Source organism: Gorilla gorilla, chromosome 1 (assembly GCF_029281585.2).
Source record: "Gorilla gorilla gorilla isolate KB3781 chromosome 1, NHGRI_mGorGor1-v2.1_pri, whole genome shotgun sequence".
Lineage (NCBI taxonomy): Eukaryota > Metazoa > Chordata > Mammalia > Primates > Hominidae > Gorilla > Gorilla gorilla.
In genome coordinates, this window is record NC_073224.2 from 12,177,494 (window position 1) to 12,196,908 (window position 19,415).

At 36.9% G+C, this 19,415-nt stretch overlaps 1 protein-coding gene across 17 annotated transcripts in view; it reads right to left on the reverse strand.

Annotated features, from left to right (window-relative positions):
* The window catches only part of SDCCAG8 (SHH signaling and ciliogenesis regulator SDCCAG8), a 245,554-nt gene that overhangs the window by 209,437 nt on the left and 16,702 nt on the right, over positions 1-19,415 (reverse strand). For 16 of the 17 annotated variants that reach the window (XM_055380726.2, XM_004028678.5, XM_055380741.2 and 13 more), the window contains exons 4-5: positions 16,927-17,040; positions 5,183-5,308 (exon numbers count right to left, since the gene is read on the reverse strand). In XM_055380726.2, coding sequence (XP_055236701.2) covers positions 5,183-5,308; positions 16,927-17,040 — 240 coding nt within the window. Of the gene's footprint in view, positions 1-5,182; positions 5,309-15,456; positions 15,543-16,926; positions 17,041-19,415 lie in introns of those variants that run through there. The other variant, XM_055380768.2, reaches the window with a different exon arrangement.

The following is a 19,415-nucleotide window of genomic DNA, read 5'->3' on the forward strand; positions in this document are numbered from 1 at the left end:
TGCATGTATGGTGATAAACAGAGTTGACATGCAGCCTGCCTGCCAGGGATTCAAAAAGGAAGAAGAGTAGGCTCTGTGACAAACCACAGAAATGTGTACCATCCAAAGGAAGCAGCCACTACTCAATTCCAGTCAATCACTGCCATGTGGGAGTGAAAATTCATATTACCAAATATCTGGACTTCATGTGAAACATTATTAAACACTGGCTCAAAATTTATCAAACAAACCAAACATGCCTGAGTTGAATTTAGTGTACCCATTGTTAGTTGCAACCTCTGTCACCCTCTCAACATTCAATGTTGTAAGCAGCCCAACGATCTGGGGAATTTATGTGTACAAGAAGGATTAAAATACGTATATTAATTTAATTCAACAAATAATTATTGAACACTTGCTAAGGGCCAAAGGATATGGTAGTAGTCACAAGACAGGACAGGTCCCCAGACACTGAACCATACTGCAGTGTCGTATCATGCTCGAATGTGGTAAACTACATTCACCTAAAGTAGTACTCTGACAGTCTATTTTATATTCTTCTGGAAGTTCAGTTTAGTGCAAACATTTGTGTAACACCTATGGTGTTCAGACACTGTGCTAAGAGCTTGGAGAACAAAAATGAGCAAGATCAATCTTAGCTCCAAGGAGTTTACAGTCTAATAAGGGAGACACACACCTAGGCAGGTAATTTCAATTTAATAATGTGAGTGCTAGGCCAAAGGTGTGCACAGGGGCCTCTACCAAAACACAGGAGGGATACTAAGGGCACCCAGAAATCCAAGGAAGGTTTTCTAGAAAAAAAATTGACACTGGTGTGATATCTTGAGGATAAGTAAGGGTAAGCTAGATGGAAAGGGCATTCTAAGAAGAGAGAACCTCATGATAAACATCACAGAGGTATGGAATAGCATGGTGCCTGCAGGGGGGTCTTAGACAATTCAGCATTACTAGACGTCAAAACATAAGGTGATGAATGTCAGAAGATGAAGCTAAAGAATCAAGTAAGGGACTTGAGAGTATACCACACCATGGAATGAGTCTGCACTTGATTCTCTCGGTAGAGTCAAATCCCCTAAGATATGATTGCATTTAAAGTTGTTTTTGAGATCAGTGAAGGAGGGTGGTACTAATTTTCTATGGAGAAATTGGAGGGAGCATGTAGACCACAGAACACTGACTTATGATATAAAATATTATCATTCTTTGGAAAGAATTGCTAGTCTAATGGACATTTTGTTCTTTCACAGATAGTCTTAAAAAACTTGAATGCTACTTAACCAAGATGTTTTTAAAAATCTAAGTACGTTAAATCCTTGAAGATCATTCAAAACCTTTGACTTCTTAATTGGGTGGTGGGGGATCGGGGGGCGGGAGCAGTGGTAAGAGAGGGGATGAAAACAAATGTGAAAAATATTGGCCGAGAAATTTTCTCTTTAAGAAAAAACTCCTGGATCTTTAAAGAAGGACACATGACAAAAATGTTGAATAAATAACATGTTTTCGTATTATTTTGATTTTGTGAACTCTAGAGAAAAGCTTTCCATGAGGAAATATTTTATGAGAAGGAAAAGTGATGAAAAATCTGGACAGGAATGAAATATACTTTGAATGGCTTGCTTCTTTAACTTCTAGGTCATAACTAGACCAAAAGTTGAAAGTCTTGCAGGCTACCATCAAAGTCCAGGGCTACAAGCAGGAGACAATAAAAAGGAGGTTCTTCTCTTTTCTGCCAGGGAAAACTTCTATCCTCTGCAAACAAAGATGGTTTGGTTCAATGTCGACAAGCTCTTCCTAACTTATGCAGAAAGGCGGTATAATTTAAGGTTCTACCGGGTGTATTTAGAGAATTAGATAGTCCTGGGTTTGAATCCTTGCTTTGCCATTATCTAGCTCTGTGACATTAGGCCAATTACTTAGGTTACTTAACAGCTGTGTACCTTAATTTACTCCTCTGAAAACAGAGATAATAACACCTGCCTTGTGTGGCTATTGCAAATCTGAAGTAATATAACGTAAATAAAGTGTTTGACACAGTGCCTCGCACATTATAACCATGTAGTCATCAATAAATGTTAGTTATTACTATATGAGATGGTTAATACTAAGTGTCAACTTAACTGGATTGAAGGATGCAAAGGATTGATCCTGGGTGTGTCTGTGAGGATGTTGCTAAAAGAGATTAACATTTGAGTCAGTGGGCTGGGGAAGGCAGACCCACCCTTAATCTGGGTGGGTACCATCTAATCAGCTGCCAGCGAATATAAAGCAGGCAGAAAAACATGAAAAGGTTAGACTGGCTTAGCCTCCCAGCCTACATCTTTCTCCTGTGCTAGATGCTTCCTGTTCTTGTACCTCAGACTGTGGGTTCTTCAGCTTTGGGACTCAGACTGGCTTCCTTGCTCCTCAGCTTGCAGATGGCCTGTTGTGGGACCTTGTGATTGTGTCAGTTAATAAGTTAATACTACTTAATAAACCCCCTTCATATATATATTATATCCTATTAGTTCTGTCCTTTGAGAGAACCTAATACACCATATAAATGTTTTAATTATCTTTTTTTTTTTTTTTTGAGATGGAGTCTTGCTCTGTCGCCCAGGCCAGAGTGCAGTGGCGCGATCTCAGCTCACTGCAAGCTCCGCCTCCTGGGTTCACACCATTCTCTTGCCTCAGTCGGCCAAGTAGCTGGGACTACAGGTGCCCACCACCATGCCTGGCTAATTTTTTGTATTTTTAGTAGAGTTGGGTTTCACCATGTTAGCCAGGATGGTCTCTATTTCCTGACCTCGTGATCCACCCACCTTGGTCTCCCAAAGTGTTGGGATTACAGGCGTGAGCCACTGCGCCTGGCCACCTCAATTATCTTTTTTAAAAGGCATTATGAAACACTGAAAATCTATACTGAAATCAGCAAATTTCAATATAGCAAGGGAAGATTTAGCACCAACATTTTAATTGACTCATTACAAAAACCCCTTCCCTCCAAAAGAAGATATTTCTTGATTTTTTATATTTAAGATATCCTAAACATTTTTATTCATGTTACAACTTGTAACACAGCACCATGCATGTATTGCTGAAATGTCTGGTTTTTTGTTTGTCTTGTTTTTATTGAGGCAAGGTCTCACTCTGTTGCCCAGGCTGGAGTGCAGTGGCGTGATCAGGGCTTACTGCAGCCTTGACCTCCTGGGATCCTCTGACCTCAGTCTCCAAAGTAGTTGGGACCACAGGTGTACATCAGCATGCTCAGCTAATTTTTTTTTTATTTTTAGAGAGATGGGGTCTCACTATGTTGCCCAGGCTTGTCTGGAACTCTTGGACTCAAGTGATCCATCCGTTCGTGTGATCATCCTTCCAAACTGCTGAAATTACATGCGTAAGACACTGTATCTGGCCTTGAAATATTTCAATTCACTTACACAGGTAAAACATGGGGTAACAATTCAACAACAACAAATAACAGAAGATTAACATTAAAATAGATATCAAGGTCATCTGGCATATCTGCAGTAATCATTTCAATATCTGCATTACATTTAGCTCACATGAATGTTTAAAAAACAACAAAACCTCTCTAAAACCTTATCCTTTCTATGATTCTGACTGTAGTTTTGTTTAGCACATTTTCTTTGCTCATGCTGCAAGGCATGTGTGCTCTGACCATCATTTCCTTCCCCTTTTGCATTACTCATTTCTCTTGCCCTCTGATTCACTTGTCTGCCTAATTTCCTTTCTCACTTCACTTCCCCTTCTTCCACTTCTTTGGCATTACATAAATACTGAGGACTATGAATAATTGAATCACTGCTTGCTAAGTGACCACGTGTTTGGAAGAAAAGCAAATGAATATTTTTAAAATAAGCTACTTCTAAGTATTTTCTATATGGTGATATCTTCCTCAAATTGACATTAAAATCATAAGCAACTAAGATGGAGTTTTTACCACTAATAATTATACAAATCTTCAGGAAAAAGTTATACAGTGAGGAGAAAAGAACTGATCACAAACTTAAATGCAATTGCAGAAAATTAAACTGAAATACTAATTAGCCCACTTCATTTATCAGAGTTAATACACTCCTATACTTCTCAATAGCAAACCCTAACATATACAACTCCAGGATTATAAACCAACTATCAATTCAAGTTAAAAAAAAAAACAAAAAACTTCAAAAACGAAAATTAGAGGATATCCCAATGAAACATCAAGACTTTCATGTTTTCTTAACAGCTGATTTACTAATGACGACAAAGTCAAAACCACCAAAGTAAACTGCAAAGTGAAGCTGGAATAGGCAAGTATGAAAACTTCCACATGGAAAGTTGAATTTGTCCCAAAAAGCAGAACAAGCTGTGACTATATCTTATAGCAAAACAGTTACAAAAAGTTTAAGACAAAAGTATTCTGATAAGTCATAAGATTTAAGCACTATTTAAATGTCACCACAATAATTCTCTGTCACAGAATTATAGAGATAATCTGACCCAATGTTCTTCAAACTCTGGGCCACTGACACTAGAATCACTTAGGCAACTTGATGAAAGTTTAGATTCCTAGGAGCCAACCAGACCAAGTGAATCAGACTCACAGGGGATGGAGTCCAGGAATTTGCACTGAAAACTCCTGGTATAGGTTAATCTTCTCAAATTACCAATAAAGAAATAAAGGACATATGGGATGAAGCTATGTAAAGCCTTCTAAAATTACTTGCTAAACACCAGCCTTCTTAGGGACAATGGGAAGACTAACATTTTGATTCTTGGATCCTAAGGCCAACATTTTTTCTGCTACATCATGCAGCTAATTAGACTTATTAGATTTCAGACCTCAAGGAAAATTTAGAGAAATCCAACAGAAATCTAAGTTAAGGTTCTGAACGGTTTCTAGACTTAGCAAAGTCCTTCCTGTATAACACACTTCCTGCTTTCAGACCGGATCTTTCCATATGGTAAGGCAGAAATGGTATGCTCAGAGAGGAAACTGTAGCAAAATATCACGAGATCATTTCATCTGAGGATTCATTCCACCACAGTGAAGTTTGATATTTGAGGTCTCAAACAAATACCAACATAGTACTTTGGCCACACTTCAGGGAGAAAATCTAAGCAGCTAAGAAGGCGAGGAGAGAGGGCAGAAGGGAATATTCACGCTAAAATAAAATTTATGATTTAAAATAATGCTCACGGATGCATCCAGAAGTGTTTGTTCCCTCAGTGTCTCCTCTTGTCTTTGAGATTTTAGCTCTTGCTGGAGCCCTTCGTTTTCAAGCACAACTACTTGTATTTTATTTTTCATTCCAGAGAGTTCCTCCTATAATAAACAAAACCAAATACATTAAGCATTATTAAGCAGTGTTTTTATTTGTTGATTATTAGAGGACCCAACATGATATAAAGTACGGAAGACTTATGTTCTCCTTTTCCTGAAATATAATTATATATTCAGACAAACAAGGCAACCTAACATTAGCTAGATAACAAAGAGAAGGCTGGGGTATATAGCAATGGGCCTGCTGGTGGCATATCACACAAGTGTGTCGTTTCTGACAATTTCCTTTTCTCCAAGGAATCGAGGCTCAAAGAAAAGCCTTAATTAAAAGGGTTATCCAAGAGATTTTAAAGAATGGAGTAGATTCTGAAAAATAAGATATATTATTACTCATGATCAAATACCATCAACTTGTTAAAAACTGATGGAAGATTAAATAGAGGGAGGCTGAGATAGAAAGGCATAGACGGGAGTGATGATTATCTATGAAATGGTAGCCAAATAAGAGAGAATTGTAGTAAAACATTTCATGGAGAATTCTGAAAGAGTATTTCCTTGGCCTCACAGGGTGTAATATAAAGAATTACAAATCAATAACAATTAAAATTACAGGATGTAACATAAGAAATTACGGTCAACAATAATTAGAATAGCTATTGAGTGGCACCTCAGTCTCTGGAAAAACATTTCAATAATATCAACATATCAATCATATAATAACCTAATATTCACTACTACTGTAATCAAAAGCTATTGTACAACATGTGAAAATTCCTCTCAATTATTATTTTTTTAAACCCCAAAGCTATAATAAAAAGCTGTAATTTAAAAAATATTGTGGACTTTGAATTTTCAGTCTGGAATGTAATGAGCTTGGAACACCTCACTCCCATCTTCCCAACAGGAAAAATGTTCAACGAACTGAAAATTAACAACTCTTCTTAGATCCATCAGAGAAATGAAGTCATAGGGAAAACTGCTGCCCCAAAATTGAAGAGATGGGTGGACGGTGAGACACAGAATTTACAGGAGGAAATCAGAAACCTCTGTAGGAGGTAGAAAATCTAAACCATAATTGATGACTTGCTGGAAGCTCAGTGTCAGCAAGTTTGAGAGTTAAAAATTCCAGACCGGGCGCGGTGGCTCACGCCTGTAATCCCAGCATTTTGAGGCTGAGATGGGCAGATCATGAGGTCAGGGGTTCGAGACCAGCCTGGCCAATAGAGTGAAACCCCATCTCTACTAAAAATACAAAAATTAGCCAGGTGTGATGGCACACGCCTGTAGTCCCAGCTACTCGGGAGGCTGAGGTAGGAGAATGGCTTGAACCTGGGAGGCCAAGGTTTCAGTGAGCCGAGATCACGCCACTGCACTCCAGCCTGGGTGACAGAGCGAGACTCCGTCTCAAAAAAAAAAATTCCAGGAAGACCCAGTCACAGAAGGACTGCCCCACTTCCCCAATTTTATCTCCAGGACACTACCAGGTTTTCACAGTAAAAACTAGAGAAAAATCCCCTTATGCAACCTAAAGGAAGAAGAAAAGCAGCCAGTTTGAAATATGCTCGGCACGTTGCATTCCTTGTAACAGGCCTGCCTCAAGGGAAACGACTTTACCAGAACCTGACTGGAGGGCTGCTGCCACCTAACCGGCCTAAAAAAAGAGAAATCCAACTCCAGCCCCCTCTTGCATTCCGTGTGGGAGAAGGGGCCTCCGGCTTCCTCTAGCTATCTCGTCTAACTTAAAGGGCAGGGGGAGACTGAGAAGCACTTGTGAATGTCACAGCCCAAGGCAAAGGCTTTACTAAAAGACTTAGATCTAGTCATAGGACTATTGAACGCTTCCCTCTATTCCCACATCTAACGACCACATCACTAGGGCTCCCGTATACTGACAGAGAAATTCAACAGAAAGAACTGCATATCTCAGACTATATTTAGGAAGAACTCACTAGGGTAATCCATAGACAACAGAAGAGACAAGACCAGGACACTGAAGGAAATTTTAGCCTCTGACATGTACGGTGACAGCAAACACAGCCTAGCTTCTAGCCAGATAAACATAAAAGCTCATGCTAAAGGCCTACTTACCTCAGTTCCTTTTACCAAATATGTCATGTCCAGCATTCATCAAACAATTACAAGACATGCTAAAAGACTGAAACACAGTTTGAAAAGATTTAACAAGCATCAGAAACAGTCTGAGATAAGGCAAAGATGTTAAAATCATCAGACCAGGAATTTAAAATAATTATGATTAAGGCCAGGCATGGTGGCTCACACCCGTAATCTCAGCACTTTGGGAGGCCAAGGTGGGAGGATCACCTGAGGTCAGGAGTTCGAGACCAGCCTGACCAACATAGTGAAACCCCATCTCTACTAAAAATGCAAAAAAAAAACTAGCCGGGGGTGGTGGTGCATGCCTGTTATCCCAGCCACTCGGGAGGCTGAGGCAGAAGAATCACTTGAACCCAGGAGGCAGAGGTTGCAGTGAGCCAAGATCACGCCACTGCACTTGAGCCTGGGTGACAGAGTGAGACTCTGTCTCAAAATAAATAAAGAAATAAAATAATTATGATTACTATGTTAAGGTCTCTAATAGAAAAAATAGACTATATGCAAGAACAGTGGGGTAATATAAGCAGAGAGATGGAAACTCTATGAAAAGAAAATGCTCAAAATAAAAAACTATTAACAGACATGAAGAGTGCCTTTGAAAGGCTCATCAGTAGACTGGATATAGCTGAGGAATGCATTAGTAAACTTTAAGAATTGTCAATAAGAATTTCCAAAAAAGAAGTGCAATAAGGAAAAAAACTGAAGACAGAAAAATTATACAAGAACTGCAGTACAATTACAAATGGTGTAATAAATATATATATATGTGTGTGTATATATATATATAAATAAACAGGGACACAAAACAGGAAAGAAAAGAAAAGAAGAAACATTTCAGTCAATAATGACTGAAAAATTTCCTGAATTAATGACAGGCACCAAACCACAGATCTAGGAAGCTCACCGAACACCAAGCAGGATAAATACCCCCCAAAAATACACTGAGGAATATCATATTCATACTGCAGAAAATCAAAGACAAAGAGAAAAATCTTAAAATAAGCCAAAGTAAACAAACAAACAAACAAAACCCAAAAATCAGGCCGGGTGCGGTGGCTCAAGCCTGTAATCCCAGCACTTTGGGAGGCCGAGGCAGGCGGATCATGTGAGGGTCAGGAGTTCGAAACCAGCCTGGCTAACATGGTGAAACCCTGTCTCTACTAAAAATACAAAAATTAGCCAGGTGTGGTGGCAGGCACCTGTAATCCCAGCTACTCGGGAGGCTGAGGCAGGAGAATTGCTTGAACCCAGGAGGCAGAGGTTGCAGTGAGCCAAGACCTCGCCACTGCACTCCAGACTGTGCGATAGAGCGAGACTCAGTCTCAAATAAATAATAATAATTAAAAAACAAAAATCAAACAAACAAAAAAACAAAAACCTTACCTACAAAGAAGCAAGGATAAGAATTACCTGGGAGTACTTTGCAGAAGCCATGCAAACAGGAAGAGAATAAAATGAATCTAATTTTTAAAGTGTTAAAAGAAAAAACCCACCAACCTAGAATTCTGGATTCAGCAAGATTAACCTTCAAAAGAGAAAGAAAAATATTTTCTTAGACAAACAAGAATTGATGGAATTTATTGCTAGCATATATGCCTTGCAAGAAATGTTTAAAAAAGTTCTTCCGAAAGGAGAAAAGGTGATAAAGTCAGAAACTGCCATCTACATAAAGAAAAAAAGAGTATTAAAGAAGGAATAAGTGGATATAAGATAAAATATTTTCTTATTAATTTGACAGATGACACTTTGTGTTCAACATCATAATTGCAATAGTGTTTGTAGTAATTTTAGTTTATGAATAACTGAAATTAATGACAGAAATGTTATAAAGGATGAGAGAGGGCTTGGGAATTCTGTTATAAGGAATTTATACTATTCAAGAAGTGGCATAGGTTTACTTGAAAGTAAACTTAAGTTAATTATAAATATTTACTGCAAATAACAACAGCATCAATCAACGGCTACCAGCAAAGAAAAAAAAAAGAAGTACAATTGATCAATTGATATGTTAAGACAGGAAAAAAATGCAATCATACAAAAATTAGCTGGTTGTGGTGGCTCACCTGGAGTCCTAGCTACTAGGAAGGCTGAGGCACGAGAATTGATTGAACCCAGGAGGCAGAGATTGCAGTGGGCCAAGATGGCGTCACTGCACTACATCCTGGGCGACTGAGACTCTGTCTCCAAAAATAAAAAATAAAATGCAATCATATAAAATGCTCAATCAAAGCCACAAAAGGGGCAGGTGCAGTGGCTCACACCTCGTAAGCCCAGCACTTTGGAAGGCTGAGGTGGGAGGATCACTTGGGGCCAGGAGTTCGCCACCAGCCTGGGCAACATAGTGAGACCCCATCTCTGTAAAAAAACATAAAAATTAGCCAGGCATAGTGGTGCATGTCTGTAGTCCTAGCTACTCAGCAGGGAGGAGGTAGGAGGACTGCTTGAGCCCAGGAGTTCTAGGCTGTAGTGAGCTTTGATTACATCACTGCCTAGGTAACAGGGCAAGACTCTATCTCTAAAAAAAAAAAAAAAGCCAGAGAAGGCAGAAAAAGAGTGAATTTTTTTTAAAGAAACAAAAAATAAAGACAATGAAGATAATAGTAACAAATGTGTTATACATTGATGCAATCATAACAATAATCTCTTTAAATATAATGGTCTGAATATACCAACTAAAAGATAGAGACTGTCAGAATGGTTAAAAAAAGAACAATAAACTATATGTTGTCTACAAGAAGCCTATAATAACTGGGCAAGGTGGCTCATATCTGTAATCCCAGTTACTTGGGAGGCTGAGATGGGAGGATCCCTTGAGCCCAGGAGTTCAAGACCAGCCTGAGCAATACAGTGAGACCCCATCTCTAACCAAAAAAAAAAAAAAAAAAGAAATCTCAAAACAAAAAAAAAAAAGCCAATTATAAATACGAAGACACAGATTGATTTAAAATAAATGAATGAAGAAAGACGTATCATGTTAACACTAATCAATAGAAAGTTGGAGTAGCAATATGAATTTTAGACAAAGCAGACTTCAGACCAATGAAAATGATCAGAGATAAAGAGATACATTACATAATGATAAAGAGGTCCATTCACCAAGAAGACGTTACAAGTCTTAATGTATATGTGCCTAATAAAAGTGTATCAAAATGTATGAGGCAAAGGAAAACACATGAATCCACTATTACAGTTGGAAATTTCAACATCCCCTGTCAAAAATTATAAAAATCACAAAGGGCACAATTGAAATGAACAACAGCATCAATCAACTGGATCTAACTGACATTTATAGACTACTTCATCCAAGAACAGCAGTACACACGTTTTCTTCAGGTTCACACAGAATATTCACCAAGACAGACTACAATGTACAAACCTTAACAAATTTAAAAGAATAGGAAAGTATGCTGTCAGACAACAATGGAATTAAACCAGAAATCAATAACAGAACGATAGCTGGGAAACTCCCCAAATACTTGATGATGACACAACACTCTTCTAAATGACACACATGAATCAAAGAAGTATCAAGATCCATTTAGAAATATTTTCAACTAAGTAAAAATTAAAATACAACTGATAAAAAGCTATATACTTATTAAAAGGATGCAGCAAAAGGAGTGTAAAAAAATTAGAAAAGAAGAAAGATTTCAAATAAATAATCTAAGCTTCTACTTTAGAAGTTGCAAAACCAATAGCAAATTAATTCCAGAGTAAGCAGAAAAGAACATATAATAAAAATTAGAGTAAAAACCAATGAAATTAAAAATAGAAAATCAATAGAGAAAAACAACAAAATCAAAAGTTGGGTCTTTGAAAAGATGAATAAAATTGATAAGACTCTATACAGGTTAAGAAAAAAAGAGAGAAAATACCAATTAGATTCTATCATATACTAAGATCAGAAGTGAAAATGGGGCTATCACTACTGATCCCATGAACATTAAAAGGATAATAAAGAAATGTTTAAAAAACAGGATAACAAAGAAATACTATGAACAACTCCATGATCATGAATTTAGTCACCTAGATGAAATGCACCAATTCTTTGTAAGACACAATCCATGAAAACTCACAGAGGGAGGAATAGATAATCTGAATAAACCTATATTTATCAAGAAAATTAAATCAATAATTAGCAACCTTTCAAAACAGAAAGCACCAGGCCCAGGTAAGTTCACTAGTGAATTGTATCAAATATTTAAGAAAGAAATTATACCAATTATCTATACTATATTTCATAAAATTCAAGAGGAAGTATTTCCTAACTCATTTTATGAGGCCAGCATTAACCTAATACCCGAACCAAGTGAAAACATTACAAGAGTGGAAAATTACAGATCAATATGTCTAATGAACATAGATGAAAAAATCCTCAATAAAATACTGGCAAATCAAATCCAACAATGTAAAAAAGAATTATACACCAGGATAAAGTAAGATTTATTCTAATTACACAACATTGGTTCGACATTTGAGGATCAGTTAATGTAATCCATCACATCAACAATGTTGAGAAGAAAAATCGTAATTTTAACAGTAGAGGCAGGAAAAGCATTTGACAAAATGCGGCAGCCATCTATGATAAACACAGATGGTCCCTGACTTGCGATGGTTTGACTTAAGATTTTTTTGACGTTATTATGCTGCAAAAGCAATATGCATTCAATAGAAACCATAATTCAAGTTTCAAATTTTGTTATTTTCTCAAGCTAGCAATATGTAGTATAATATTCTCTCATGATGCTGAGCAGCAGCAGTGGCAGTGAGCTGTAGCTCCCAGTTAGCCATGCAATCACAGAGGTAAACAACCAATAATCTATAGTATATTCAATGCATTTTCAACTTACAACGAGTTTATCAGGACGCAATCCCATTTTAAGTCGAGAGGCATCTGTACTCTCAGTAACTAGGAAGAGAGGAAACATTCTCAACTTGATAAAGAACATCTACAAATAACCTATAGCTAATATACTTTATGGTAGGAAAGTAGTTTCCCACTAAGATCAGGAACAAGGCAAAGATGGCCCCTCTCACAACCATTCAATATCATTCCAAAAGTCTTAGCTAATGCAATAAGACAATTAAAAAAATAAAATCTGGCTGGGCAGATTTGCTAAAGCCTGTAATCTCAACACCTTGGGAAGCCCAGGCAGGGGGACTGTTTGAGCCCAGGAGTTCAAGACCAGCCTGGGCAACATGATGAGACCTCAATTCTACAAATAATAATAATAATAATAATAATAATAATAATAATAATAATAATAAAATAGCCAAGCATGGTGGTGTGCACCTGTGGTCCCAGCTACTAGGGAGGCTGTGGCAGGAGGATCACTTGAGCCCAGGATGTCAAGGCTACAGTGAGCCATGATCATGCCACTGCACTCCAGCCTGTGCACTCCAGCAAGACCCTTCCTCAAGAAAATTAATTAAAATAAATGAAAAATTTAAAAAACACAAAATCTAAATATATTGGAAAGGAGAAAATAACACTGTCTTTTGCTTGCAGATAATATACTTGTCGATGAGGAAAATCCCAAAGAATCAACAAAAAATGCTGGAACTAATAAGTGACTTATACCAAGGTTGCAGAATACAAGGTCAATATACGGTCAATTGTTTTCTTCTATATTAGCAATAAATAATTGGAATTTGAAATTAAATACATAATACCATTACACTAAAAAATAAAATAGGTGGCTGGGCACAGTGGCTCATGCCTGTAATCCCAGCACTTTGGGAGACCGAGGCGAGTGGATCACGAGTTCAGGAGTTCAAGAGCAGCCTGGCCAACATAGTGAAACCCCATCTCTATTAAAAATACAAAAATTAGTCAGCTGTGGTGGCACACACCTGTAGTCCCAGCTACTCGGGAGGCTGAGGCAGAAGAATTGTTTGAACCCGGGAGGCGGGGGATGTAGTGAGCTAAGACTGCAACATTGCACTCCAGCCTGGGTGACAGCGAGACTCCGCCTCAAAAATAAAATAAAATAGGTATAAATCTCACAAAATTTGTAGAAGATCTATTTGAGGAAAACCACAACACTGATTAAAGAAATCAAAGAAGATCTAAGTAAATAGAGATATTCCATGTTCATGGATAGGAATACTCAATAGTATCAAAATGCCAGTTATTCCCAACTTGATCAATAGATCCAACACAATTCCAATCCAAATCCTATTTTGTGGATATCAACAAACTGATTCTAAAGTTTACAGGGAGATGCAAAAGTCCCAGAATACTCATCACAATATTGAAAAAGAACAAAATTAGAGTACTGATATTACCCAACTTCAAGACTTAATGTAAAGCTACAGTAATCAAGATAGAGTGATATTGGCCAAAGAATTGACAAGTAAATCAATGGAACAGGAAAGCCCAGAAATAGACCCAAAAATATGGACAACTATCCTTCAAACATGATCTAAATGTAAAATAAACAATTATAAAATACTAGAAGAAGAAAGGAGAAAATATAGTGAACCTGGATTTGGTAACAAATTTTTAAACACAAAGTTAAAAGTACAATCTATGAAAGAAAAAAATTGGTAAGTTAAACTTCATTAAAATTAAAAATTTCTGCTCATTGAAAGATACTGTTAAGAGAAGTAAATGCCAAGTCAAAGACTGGGAGAAAATACTTGAAAAAGACATATCTGATAAAGGACTGGCATCCAAAATACAGAAAGAATTGTTGAAACTCAACACTAAGAAAACGAATAACCTGATTTTAAAAATGGGTGAACGACCTGAACAGACACCTCACTCAAAGATGTTACATAGGTGGAATATAGGCATATGAAAAGATGCTCAGCATCATTTGTGATCAGGGAATTAAAATTAAAACAGCAATGAGGTCCCACTACACATCTATTAGAACAGCTAAAATCTAAAACACTGACAACACCAAATGCTAATGAGGATATGGAGTATTAGGAACTCTCATTTACTGCATAATGCATAACGGTACAACCACTTTAGAAAAGTTAGGCAATTTCTTGCAAAGTTAAAATTAGTCTTACCATACGATGCAGAAATTGAGCTTCTTGGTATTTACTTTAAAGAGGTAAAAACAGATGTCCACACAAAAACTGACATACAAATGATTACAATAGCTTTATTCGCAATTGCCAAAACTTGGAAGCAACAAAGATGCCCTCCCATAGGTGCACAGATAAAAAAGCTATGGTATATTCATGTAATTGAGTATTACTTAATAATAAAAAGAAATGAGCTATCAAGTTATGAAAAGACAAGGAGGAACCTTGAATTCATATTACTAAGTATAATAGGCCAGTCAGAAAAGGCTACATACAGAATAATTCCAAGTATATGACATTCTGCAAGTCAAAACTATGGAGAGAGTAAAAAGATCAATGGTTGCCAGGGGATGGGAGGGAAGGGGCGGAGGGGAAGAAGAATGAATAGGTGAAGCGCAAGGGGATGTTTCAGACAGTGAAACTATTCTATATGATACTGTAATGGTGGATATATGTCATTATACACTTGTCAAATTCGTAGAATGTATAACACAAAGCTAATGCAAACTGAGAGACTTAGGTAATAATAATTTAACAATAGTGGTTCATCAGTTGTAACAAATGTGCCACACGGACGCAAGATGTTAATAACAAGGGAAACTATTAGGTGAGGGCTGTCACTGAAAGGAGGATACAGGACTCTATGTGTTTGCCATTCAACGTTTCTATAAACCTAAAACTGATCTAAAAAATAAAGTCCATTAACTAAATAAACAAAATCTTTCTAAACCACTTAAACATTATTTTAATTCTATTCTTCTCTTACTAAAATGTATCAAATTTACACTCTGTCTGACAGTCAAGGCTTCCGTAATCTTCCATTTTACCAGTTCAGTATTACTTTCATTATTTCTATGAGACATTCTCCACTGTAGGAAGATAAAGTAGATGCCTTATGGCCCCCACAAACCATATTCATCCTGAATACTGTGTTTCACTGTTGCCATTCTCTTTATGAAACTCATCTCCCTTCTGCTTATCTAAATGATCCTATTCCTTTAAGACTGGTTTAGGCCGGGCATCGTGGCTCATACCTGTAATTCCAGCACTTTGGGAGACCAAGGCGGACGGATCACGAGGTCAAGAGATCGAGACCATGCTGGCCAACATGGTGAAACCCTGTCTCTACAAAAAATACAAAAATTAGCTGGGCGTGGTGGTGCAGGCCTGTAATCCCAGCTACTCAGGAGACTGAGGCAGGAGAATAGCTTGAACCAGGGAGTCGGAGGTTGCAGTGAGCCGAGACTGTGACACCGCACTCCAGTCTGGCGACAATGCGAGACTCCATCAAAAAAAAAAAAAAGATTGGTTCAAGATCTCTCTCTCCCATAGAAACATTCCCAAAGACAGTAGCTTTTCCTAACCTTCTTCTCTTATTATAATTATAGCTTATACCAAAAAGTAAAGGCCTATACTATTTTCTCTAATGTGCTCCTTATGGTGTTAATAGGGAATAGTTCTGTCTTCTCAACTAGATGGTAAATTTATTCTGCTTTATATCTTTCAAGTTTTATCCACAACATCTTAGGGATTAATAGAGTCTTGTTAATGAAATAGTTCCTAGGATATTATTTCAGCTTTACTGGTAATCCAAGACCACGTGTATATTAATAACTGTGTCCTCCAAGAACAAACAGGAAATTACATGTTAAGATCAGAAACTCCCTGGTAAAATCAGGACAGTGAAACATCTAAAGCCTCCTTAAGTTATATACTGGCCTTGCATCTTAAAATGTCAACAATATAATACATAATATCATATACTATATATAAAAACATGATACAAGAGATATCAGTAATTCCTATAAAAATATCATACAATCGAATACACTGATACTAGAAAGAAAGAAAGAGGGAGGGAAAGAAAGAAAGAGAGAAAGAAACAGAAAAAAAAGAAGTAAAACACGACATACTTCGGAAAGATGAAAAGGCTCTATTAGCATTAATGACATTAGCAAACTGCACACAGTTGAGCATATAACCTTCTAGTGTCATAAGCTATATATGATGTGTTTGGTTTCTTGATCATTACTGTCAGTACCCTATGAACCATTCTCATTCAAAGTCAAAGTAAGAGCCTTAATACTGACAGCGGAGAAGAATTGGTCTACCAGTTCAGAATCCCTGATTGCTGTACCATTGCTCCAATAGGTTGACAAGTATGGGAGAATGATTGGTATTTGTATTCCAAAGCATTTGCCATTTGCTGGGCTACAGCAAGCGGGGTGAGAAGGAAAACTTCTGAAATATGAGAGCATATTATGAAATCATTAGACATAGTAATGAACTACTGGGAAATCAAGCAATCAGAAACGGTATGGTCAAGAGCATCATTCCCAAGTCTGACAAGCTCTTGTGACACATCAGTCTCTCAATCACGTAAGAATAGCAATTGCCAATGTATTGCTACAAACATGAAGATTTATAGTAGCAAATTGTAATACAATCTATAGTTAATATAAGCTTTCATTTATTTAGTTTTAAATTCTTAATGAGAAACTTACCTTGCAGAACTTAACTTCTGCCTCTAAATGATGAATATATTGAGACTGGTCATTAATAGTATGAACAAGGTCGTGCATAGTAGGCATATTGGTTTCCTCATGTTCTAATGACCTCTATGACAAAAAATAAATAAATAAATACATAAATACATAAATTTTAAAAAGCCAAATTAAGCATGTTTGGATTTAGCAAAGAATCAGTTGTTACCCTCTCCATACTCAATTTTGCACTGATGTGATATAAACATAGAATCGATCACAATGTAGCTTATAGTCATGATATAGTTTGGATGCTTGTCCCCCACAAACCTCAAGTTGAAATGTGGCCCCCAGCATTGGAGGTGGGGCCTGGTGGGAGGTGTTTCGGTCATGATGAATGAATCCTGGTGCTATCCTCATGATAATGAGTTCTTGCTCTGAGTTTTGGTGAGATTTGGTTGTTTAAAAGAATGTGACACCTCTCCCACTTCTTGCTCTGGCTCTCACCACATGAAATACCTGCTCCCCTTTCACCTTCCACCATGACTGAAAGTTTCCTGAGGCCCTCACCAGAATGAGATGCCAGTATCACACTTCCTATACAGCCTGCAGAACCATGAGCTGATTAAACCTCTTTTTTAAATAAATTACCCAGCCTCAGGTATTTATTTTTAGCAACACGAGAATGGACTAATACAAATACTTGCTTCTCTATCATATAAATTCCACAAATACACAAGATTCATGGATGTGAATATCCTTTTTTTTAAAGATGGATGGTGAAAGTGATTATAAAAAGCACATATAGTGAATGGAAAAATGCTGGGGTAGCAGTAGTATAACTGGCTTGGAATAAACTATTTTAACAAATTGGAAAAACAACATTCCATTCAGTAATGCTGAGATACAAGGGACAACTCTTTCCAAGAAACTGCCATGGAAGAGGATTTGCTAGCTAAAACTGCAGCAGCTCCGTGAAGGAGAGATTCTTTAGGAAGCGTTTGATACCAAGCCAGTGTCAATGCGATGAAATTCCATCTCAAAAAAGATACATTAGCAAAATGTAGTTTTTGATTTTTGACTCTAGTATTGAAGGCAATTCAAGTGTATGGTGTTCTGGAGCATAGAACCTCCAAGAGTAGAACCCTAAAGTAGAGACACACTGCATTGAGGGGTCCAACGAAGAGATTTCAAAAAAACGCCAATACTATTTTAGCTCTGTAGCATTCCTGGAACTGACTGTTAATGTATAGCTTACCTTATCCTAAAATAGTTTGTAAAATCATATACCCATCACATGATTTTTTTTTTTAAAGGATGAGGAAATCAGGAAAAGGTAAAACAAGGGTCAACCAGTTAAACAAAGCCAGAGGAAAGCTTGAAATGAGGCACAGTGTCTGTTTCTCAGCCATTCTCTTTCTCAGCACAGCAGACATTTTAAATGATAATCAAGTACCAGCTATCATGGCAGAATAAAATAAAATAGAGCTTTGGTTTTTTGGTATATTTAAGAAATTTAAAAACCAAAATAACTCCAATTAAATGAATTATCTGTCATGAGTAGAAATCAAACAATTATAATCATCCTCCATTAATAGCAATAGGTTCAGAAGGTAGGCAAATATAAATTACTACTATGAGTATACAGGAGGAAGTCAATGTGAAAAATAAAAAGCTCAAGCCAATATTGTATGAAAAATGTTCACATGAAATCATTTGTGTCTACTTTGAAGGGCTTTAGTTTAGATAGCTACATTTTAAGACAATAAGTAATAACTTTTTTTCCATCTCAACAGTGCCTCAGTTTTACTCTCAATATATGCATGTATTTCTAATATGTTATACTGGCTATGAAAGTGCATTCTAAAGGTATAATCTTAAAAAGCTAATTATTACTATTATGGTTTATAATTATTACATGTAGGCTGTATACATATAGAGTCTAAGTTCCATTCTTTTACATAGCTCCATATAAATAGACTTGTGTATTTTAAAGTGCACTCTGTATGTACTAAACTGATTCTCTTAGTGAAGGTCTTCCTGCCTGTCTGGATTCAGTAAGCTCCATAATATCACTGCTCAGACTTTAAAAGGCAAATAAGCATGTCTGAGCATTCAACAGATAAAGCAACTTCATCTAGTAGACTTAAAAGCATTCCAGCAGTCTGTGCTTAAGAGCATGCTAGAAACCAGATGTCAATAGTAATAAATTCATTAAATGATGAGATGTTTTACTAAAATTATAAAATCTATATCTATAAATTTAGAATATGCATATGAAGTACATTTCTCTAAAGTAGGAATTAAGCTTAAAAGTATGTGTCAGCCTGGAATGGAGTGTTCGTATGGGAGTGATACTCTGATATTTCAGTGGTGAAGAAAAGAAAGTGACATGTCTCCACACTTTTCAGCATCTAGGCATTGTATTGAACTAGAAAACACATTGAAAATGTGAGGTGGTTACTTGCTGCTATGACATGTAATGTTTATGTAACACTTCATAGGTTTCT